We start from the raw sequence: 8,953 nt of genomic DNA, 5'->3' as shown, positions 1-8,953 counted from the left end.
TAAAAAATATACAAGAACCTTGAGACACATATATAGTAGAAAGCCTGGGTATACCTTTAAATAATGTAATACAAATAATTATTCTTTTTCCTATTATCACGCGTATCCCAAATGGAATTAATGTGACGTCAAAAAAATTCCTTCCAAAATCAGGCTCTGACAAGATCCCTGAAAGTGAGTTTAGTCTGACAAGTGTTAAGAGAGAATTAGTTTTTTAGAATCACATCCTTCTCTTTTTACTAATGAACTTGAAGACCAAGCTCTTTGTTAGGCTTGTTCATCACAAATAGATTGATGGGAATCAAAAATAAAGGAAAGTACTCATGGTAAAGTAGCAAGCAAGCAAGCAAGCAAATAAAGTGGAAGGTAGTCATATTTTGCATTAATTTGGAGTATGGGATTCAAAAAATCAACATGAGTACCTACAGTAGTAAACGCTGACATCTACAATAGTTCACTTGTATACTGCAGCATACAACAGTACACTATACACAGACATGTATACTAAAATGAGATGGCTGTGACCTAGAATTGGCACCTGTAAAGCAAGTATCTAAGTTTAGTGAGAAGAATCTCACCTGAAGGGCCAAACATGCACAGTTCATCCATCACGCTTTTATTTAAAATATTGTCCAGCAGTGCAAAAGGAGTATCACCTGGCATCTGATTATCTAGGCTGACTAAGAAATCACATGAGCACTGAATTGATGGCAGCACACGTGGGTAAAAAAAGGCAAAAATACCCTGGCTTTCAGACCACCTCTGTTCTCCAAACAACATCACTTTGGCCTTGCTCGGTTTGCATTTCAGCCTCACAGTGCAGGAGGTGCGAGTGGATTTGCAGTGTCTGCTCTGCCAGAGCTCTGTAGCAACACAAGTATTCCCGCAGTGGTACAGGTGCTGTCACACAGTGTGAACTGAGGGAGGCATGCTCCTCAGCAGCCAAAAACACCAGACCAAATCCAGGTTTCATTACTCATTTTGTAGCTCAGTGACATTTCCATCAAGTCATACAAGCTCTAAAAAAGAAAAAAGCAACTTTGGACCAGTGACTTTGGAATCCTCTTTGCTGCAGTAGGTGTTTTTATTAGCCCATAATACTGCTGAGTGATACTTAGTTACAGAGTTACAGAGTGATACTTAGATACTGAGTTACAGAGATACTTATGAATATGAGAAATCAGAATTTTTTATGAGGATGACGTCATTTTGACCTTAATATTGAATTCAGAACTTTTGTGCTGAAAAACAGTGCAGATTACCTGTTTACATAATAGTATTCTGGTACTGCACAATTCCCCCAAGCAGCACATTTTGCACATCCAGCAACTTTCTTGCATGATTGTCAGTAGTAAGCAATCCACTGGCAACACTATACAAGAGTAAAAGGATTGTCTTGCACACAGAACCTATTAAAACGAAAACCACTAGGCTCTGTGTTCAAGGCATTCAAAAGTCAAAGTCAGAAGCATCAATAATGACAGGCACATGTAATAAGATCTGCGTGGTGAGGCAATGCATCATTGTGGCCAGATTTAGAGCCATATCATTACTTTAGAAATATCAATAGCTGGATAAGATCCAAGTAACTTCTTCATCCAGGCAGTATGACTCCTGACTCCAGTGAAAATAATAACTTGAGTTTGTGGAGACAAAGTCCTGATCAATAATGAATCTTAACGTCTATGCGACCTTCTGCCTTCTCAAATGTGAATTTGTACTGACACCTTCTTGGCACTCTGACAACACTGGCTGCTCACTGGAAGTTGAATGGCTGAAAGCTGAACAAAAATATGATATCTGAAGTATGTTTTACGAGAAAAACTACGGCACAACTTTAAAATGTGGCTATGGAAAAACCAGAGAAACATTTGATTGCGGTTATTACATTTCTGATATGAAATGTAACCTGACATAAGCATGTTCAGGCCCCTAAAAAAACCACACAAGACTTTAGTCCTTCAAACCAACTCCCCACGTTCTGGAGCCAAAGGACAAACATCAGTGAATCTTTTCAAGTTTCTCGTGGATTGCTCGCCAGCCTTGAAACTGAAAACAGTACCAATTTTGTTGTTTAACAGAACATCACTGATTAGCTATGGGCCACATATCATAGCCATGTCACTTGGAGTTAGAGAGGCACAGCTCTGAACTGCACACATTTCATTATGCCAGCTCAAATTTCTGATGCTCTGCCTCTCAAAACAATCCAGTATTCACCAACAAGGTCCTTTCTGTGGTCACATGAAGAAGCTGGGCACTCATGACTACCAGGATAGGTTTCGCTTTGAGTTTCACTATAAATCAGAGACTGACATATATGTTAAATTGCAGGTACTACTTTTCATTTTGAACTTTCATTATCATAAATCTATATGTGAATTTTAGCTTTAGAATCACTACATTTTAAAAATGTTTTTACAACATGTTCCGAAGATCTCAATTATATGGTGAATGTTCACATGAGGAAAGAGGACAACCTGTCTGACCAGGTTTACTCCATGATCAAGTTCTAAGCTATTTGCACAAGTATGTTGACAGAAATAGAGAATTCCTAATGCTGAGAAATCTGTTTTACTAGTAATAGAGTAGGACTGAGGCCCCAAATAAACGTCCTGTACATTTTATGCAACTATTGTATTACTTTAGTAAGTGTTAAAGTAGATGTTAACATTAAAAATACTCATTGCCACTACTCTGATAGAAATGTAAGTATCTCAGACATGGATTTGAACAGACATTCCTGCAGGATCAAATGGGAATTCATCAAACAGCATAAGTGCTTGCCTGAACACTCACTGTTGTTGGCAGCATAACCATATCCGAAACCTCTGATTGAATCAGGAACTCTAACTGTTTCAAACCATTTTTTCATCTGGACTTCCAGATATGCCACTACTGTTTCACTCACATGTCCTGCACTGCATGGTAGATGGATAATGTTTCATGCATGTATGTATGATATATACAGAAACCAGAGGCCAGAAAAATACATTTTACTCATAGCATTCCAAGTCTTCTCCAGAGCATATATAAATATATTAAATTCTAGAAACCCTGACTTTTTAGTATTTCTGTAAAAATTAAGCTTGTTCAACATTTTCACAATGAAAAGCTGAAAATCAGGCTTCTGAACTCATGTTTTCATGCTTTAAGAAATGACCTGATTTGCAAAAGCACTGAGCCTTATGTGACTTTTGTGGATTTAGGGGAGAGGTTTTCTAATAGAGCTGGAACAAATGCCTAATCTGCTCCCTTTTTGGTTGTTAGTCAAGCTTAGCTGCTAACTTTTAAACTCTGTTTTTGAAAAACAGGTAGTCATAGGAACTGAACAGTGCAAGGTTTTCAGAACACCACCACTGCAACACGCTCCCTGTTTCTGAGTGTTTACTGTCACTGCCTGCTTTAAAGACTAACAGGTGTATGAGAAATAGGATATGAGAAAGATGTCTTCTTGTTTCAAAATAATTTAATCCTACCAGATTTCCTACGCCCCCCTTGCCTGAGCCTGGAAGGAGGAGATATGCCATCTGTTTCAATAAAGCATGAAAAGTACACACACGTGACTGGGGCAATGCTAGAACTAGGGAGAGCAGAAAAAGAATCTATCTTTAAAATATTAAATAAGAAAAATTATAAAACAATAAAACACCTGTCCTTTCAGCACTCTATTCTACCATACTTATGGAAATGTTTAACTACTACAACTATATTTATAAATTTTCACTGAAGCATCACATTTTTGCCATCATCAAAGCTACAAAAAGTTTATAATTTAAATCAATAGTCTGAAGGAGTCCAGAAAGCTCAATCTTCCCTATTTCTTTTTCATTTTTATTCCATTTGCCGGTTATTAGTAGAATCTTCTCAACTGTGTTTCTCTTCTAGGTACTTTTTCTTTTAGTGACTGAGTTTCTTCATATTGCAGCTGATGCATTTTTCAGTGTTTTTTGATATAATTACCAAATTCTGAATGAAAATGAAAACAATTACATAATTGTCTTAGAGACAGCATTATAGTTAAAGCTCTCAGAAAAGCAACCAGAGGGATTCACTGTAAAGAAAATATAATACAAGCACCTCAGAAAAGGTTTAAGTCAAACATTTTAGTAAAAGGAATTATACATGTGAACCTGAACAGATGCCCTCGAGAACTTTATACCTTAATCAACACAAAATATCGCATTTACATTAACAGCACATATGCAGCAAGACTTGTCACCATAAAAGAGTTATTCAGAAGTTATAAAAGGTAAGAGACTGAAGCTATAAATGACACTGTAAGAAACAGTGTTGGAAATAAAATGTATGACAAAGATTAAGAAGCAAATTAAAAATATAAGTGAGATTAGACTGCAAAAAGAAGTTAAAAGTTTACTAAGCAATCTATAAAAAATCAATAAAAGCTGAAGATGTTCTTGTTGAAGGACTAATCTAAAAGGTTATTTCTATTGCTTTGAAAGATCTTCAAGCTGTGGTACTGAAAGTGTTCAAATATTGTATTAAAAGTCAGTATAAACTTTTTTAGGCACAGATCACCAAGTTACTATGCTTTTTTAAACTTTGGAAGTATTTGCAGCTGCACGCAGCAAAATGAAAACCAGCTGGACTCTCTTCTACAGCAAAAGGGTAAATTTAAAGAAGTTTCACATTTTTGACTTGCATGAAAAATCTTCCAGTTAAATCCAAGAGAAATACGAACATTTACCCTACTAAAAAGCCTTAACCCTTTCATTCTGGCTTTGTGTGGTGATGACACAGGAGAGAATGATCAGGTGGTGGGACTGGTTAAAACCCAACAAATTTCTGCTGCTGCCCACAGAGAGGAAGGGTGACTGTGTGCACACAGGAAAACTCCCACCAGTGGCAAGGTGTGATATAAGCCCTCAGAAGTGCTCAGAACCCATGTGGAGAATGATCCCTCTGTATGTTGCCTGCACCTCTGAATTTACAGCACCAGAGTTATTACGCTATCTCCTGAATGCCATCACCACACAGAAAATACCATTACATTTGAAGCTAATAGAACATGTGACCAATTATTCTCTTTTTCATGCTAGAAGCCTCAAACTGCCACAGAAGAAATCAGCTTCCTTCTGTTGCTGGCAGTTAACATTCATTTTACACGTGTTTTGACACTTGGCAGTAGATAATTACCGGCTACACTCTTCGCCATGAAGTACTTTTCCTTGATAATTAAGAAATCCTTTGAATTGTGGACAGTTCACTTTTCTACTGCTAAAGATTGCGAGCAATTAGTATGTAAATTACAAGTTGACACCAACAGCTCATATGGACAAGATAATGCTCAGGTACTGAAGGCTATCTGTGTATAATGTAACAGCAAGAGAAAATAATGATTTTTAGAAGTTTCAAAGCATTTAACTTAAAGTGGACCAGAACACAGAACTGCTTGCTTCCTTCTATCACCGTGAGTTAAGGCACAAGCTCAGATAAAATCAAAAGATACAAATTTATTTGGGAGAAATTCTTCTTTCATTTCCCTTCTTTACTGTTTTTACCTTTGCTACACTTGGACTCACACCTCTGTGATGCTCAGTCTGTGTGGTACCCATGAAAAAGAGGTTCTGGGAAAAGAGATATAAAAGTCAAAACACTGCTCAAGACTGTGACATACTTTGACAGTTTCAGAGGTGTTATTCAGTGCTTGAATAAATTAGGACACAGCACCCTTATAATCAGCTCTTGCTTCTGCCTTCCAGATTCCCCCAGTGCACTTTTTGGGACTATAAAGCACTAGTAATTTTATTAGCAAATCTTATTTTTAATATATCTTTGTATAACCGTATTTATAGATAATGTTGATGCTTCTTTCCAGTGAAACTACTGATTCGATTAATTTATGGTACAGATTGATGCATTCACTGTATAGATATGAGGGCATTCTCCTAATCTTCCATTGCAACTGGTTTAACAGTATTCCTTGGTAATTCCATGGGGAAAAAAAAAACATTTTTACTTCATTTTTGTTCTTTCAGCACATGTTGCTTCCCTGATTTATTTCTCTGTCACTGCAGGTACTACTTAGTACACGGAAGCGCACGAAATGTCTTCAGGATGTACGAAATACATGGAAACAGCCTGGTGACGCATTCACCTAAAGAGCTCAACTTTCCCCGGAGCTGCCTTTGTTTACTCCAAGGCACCCCGAGGAGGGAACGCTCCGACACGGCCACGGCCGCCCCCTGCCGGAGTGGAGCGGGGGCGGCAGCCGCGGCGCCGGCGCCGCGAGAGGGCAGCGGCCCTCACAGGCCGGCGGGAGGCGGAGGGCGACGGCAGCCCGCGGCTACTGGTGCCAGGAGGGAAGGAGGGGGACGGCTGCGCTTGCGGCCGGGGCGAGGGCGGCATCTCCAGCAATCCCCGCCGGCTCCCGCAGACCTCCCGCCCGCATCCTCCCCGAGTCCCGCCGCGCCACGAGCCCCGCGCCCCGCCGCTCCCCGCGCCCCCATTGGCTGCCGGCTCCTCAGCGGCAGCCAATCAGAACGCAGTTGTCAGGCTCTCCCGTCTATTTTTAGCACGCACAAACAGACGCGCTCGGTGGCAGCTGCGCTCGCGGGCACGCGCGCTCGCGGGCACGCGCGCTCGGGGGCGCGCCCGGGGCTCAGAGCCGGCGGTACCGGGAGCCCGAGTGAGAAGGGAGCAGGAGGGCAGCGTCATACCCGGGCACCTTCCCGCTGGAGGACAGTCGGAAACCAGATCCAGAGCCCACAGCCTCGGGCAGTGCTTTCTACTAAAGAAAATGTCGAATGAAAAGTATTATGTTAATAAAGATATAAATATATAAATTATATATAAATATATAAATTAATTAATTGCGATGACTATTGCAACCGAGAATGGCTCTGCAGAGCACTCCATCCCTTGTCCTCCCAGCTGTGCTTTCCCCGGCCTTGAAGTGTGGAGAAGGACGGCCCCGTGCCCAGCGCCCGGTGTGCCCGGTGTGGATCGCTGTCCCCCACCTGCGGGCACTGCTTGGCCTCTTGAACGAATCGGCATCGGAAGGGAAAGGTCGGATTGCCAGCATGGGCTAAATTCTGCATCTTTAAAATATTATTTTGCATATTCTCATTTGATTAAATTCACACATAAGGCAGCTGGCTGTGTTTGTAACTGATGTGCTTCTGATACATTTGGATAATGACAGATGTGTAAGTTCAGGGGCAAAAAGATCAGACAGAAACAGGTAATACATTGAATATTTTGAAGCTTTCAGATATTTCAGGTAGCAGGAGCTGCATTTTTTTGCAGTTTTTCCGAGAGCTCTGGATTCAGTAGAGCTCTTTTATATATCCGTGAATTCAGAAAGATTAGACATGTGCTGAAGCATTCAGAAGAGGGACAAAGCAGGGCCTCTAGTACAGAAAAGAAAATATTAAAGGACAGTAAGGAAAACTGTTAATTAAATTTTTAAATCAAGACAAAACAGTAATAATAGTATACTCTAGAAATGTCAAGGAAAAAACTGGTCTTACTAATAAAGTTTTTAAAGATCTTTGTATAAACATAAAAGGTTTATCTGTCTCTCTAAATATATGAGTATTTAGCCCCAAGTAATCAACTGTTTTGGAGTTTGTGCATAGTGATGGATTGTAATAGCTCTCGGGTCTTTGTTGTGACCTGCTCACAAAAGATACAGAGTGGATGAAATGCAGACTTCTCTGTGCACTAAATCTGCAACCCCCCAAAGGAGTAAACTGATCTGCAGCTCTTGTGCTGACCTTACAGCACAGGAATGGATTTCACTGCCCATGTGCACCAAGATACTTGAGAAAAAAAGCTTTTGAAATAAGACGGATTCTCCAAATTCAGCTAACTGCCACTTGTTTTTGCAATGAAAAGTATTCCCTGATGAATCTTTCAATATGAGGGCGAAACAGTGCCTGGCTGCTTCTTGTCGTCATCAGTTCAGTGCCAGGCTGTTCTGAAATGCTTGTACTCATTACTGGATCCTCATGGATGCTTTTCAGTTGCCATACCAAATCGGCAGCAAAACAAAAGAACAAAGTCTGCTGTGACAATGTTTGGATGCCATTTCAAAAAAGCGGCCTGTGGATTTAAAATCTGTCCGAAAAAAATTGTTGTTTATTCTGTCATTGCCAGAACACTGATATAGTCAGAAACATTATTTCAATGAAGTTTTTACATGCCATTGAATGTTTTCTCTGTGTTCACGGGTTGTCAGTCTTATGTGCAGATTAAACTTAAGTTCTCACAGAGGAAGTTCACGCAGCGTGAATTTCGTTAGCTTTGCTGATCCCATTATGCTCCGTAATTTGAGAGTGAAGATGGCTCTGCATAAATATTCATCTAGTATCTTTCAAGTTTTCACTTTTCATTCTGCTGCTACCTGACCTTGTCTGCCACTTTTCTCTGAATAATCATTACTGCTGAGCAACCCATTTGGAGAAAAAAAGGCAGTTGCAAGACTAAAATACCCAAACAGCACTGGATGTGTGGATTGTCACTAGGACAAGTTGCAACCCATTGCAATTTATAACTGTGGGCATTAAAATGATCTAATGTGCTGTTTGGAATTGATGTGCGTTTCTCTCAGCAAATGTCACGGCCTCTGCCTCACGCAGGGGCCATACTGAACACAGGGGTAGCAGCACCCCAGTTTCCAGTCTGAGCACTCCAAGCCCAAGTTATAAGTTTTTCCTATTTTAATTCCAGTAGGTTTTTTAATTGTATCAGTTATTTTTAAAATGTTTTTAGTGCAGTTTCTATCAATCCCCAACCCAAAAGCTCTGCTTGTGCATTGAGGTGAATTGGCATTGATGAAAATAAAAAAATGTAATGTGTTTTTGTGGAGGCATAGTGTCAAATCAAGGGCTTCTTCCATATCAACTGAGTTTAAAAGACTACACATTAGAGAATTTAAGCGCAAACATAATAAAATTGACCACAATTCTCTCATGAATCCTCAGCAGAT

The 8,953-nt window shown here is 40.1% G+C and overlaps 1 protein-coding gene across 1 annotated transcript; it reads left to right on the top strand.

Moving 5' to 3' along the window:
• The first annotated feature begins 5,174 nt into the window (after nucleotides 1–5,174).
• LOC127469834 (uncharacterized) lies at nucleotides 5,175–7,560 on the top strand. The gene is made up of 3 exons (XM_051784648.1): nucleotides 5,175–5,312; nucleotides 6,125–6,774; nucleotides 6,895–7,560. Exons 1-3 carry the CDS (start codon nucleotides 5,175–5,177, stop codon nucleotides 7,133–7,135), a joined length of 1,029 nt encoding a protein of 342 aa, XP_051640608.1. The 3' UTR covers nucleotides 7,136–7,560.
• The last annotated feature ends 1,393 nt before the right edge of the window (nucleotides 7,561–8,953 follow it).

This window comes from Manacus candei, unplaced genomic scaffold (assembly GCF_025592945.1).
Source record: "Manacus candei isolate 608988 ecotype Guabito, Panama unplaced genomic scaffold, ASM2559294v1 h1tg000018l, whole genome shotgun sequence".
Classification (NCBI taxonomy): domain Eukaryota; kingdom Metazoa; phylum Chordata; class Aves; order Passeriformes; family Pipridae; genus Manacus; species Manacus candei.
Note: the sequence above shows the minus strand (reverse complement) of the source record. Positions and strands in the feature narration are given on the sequence as shown.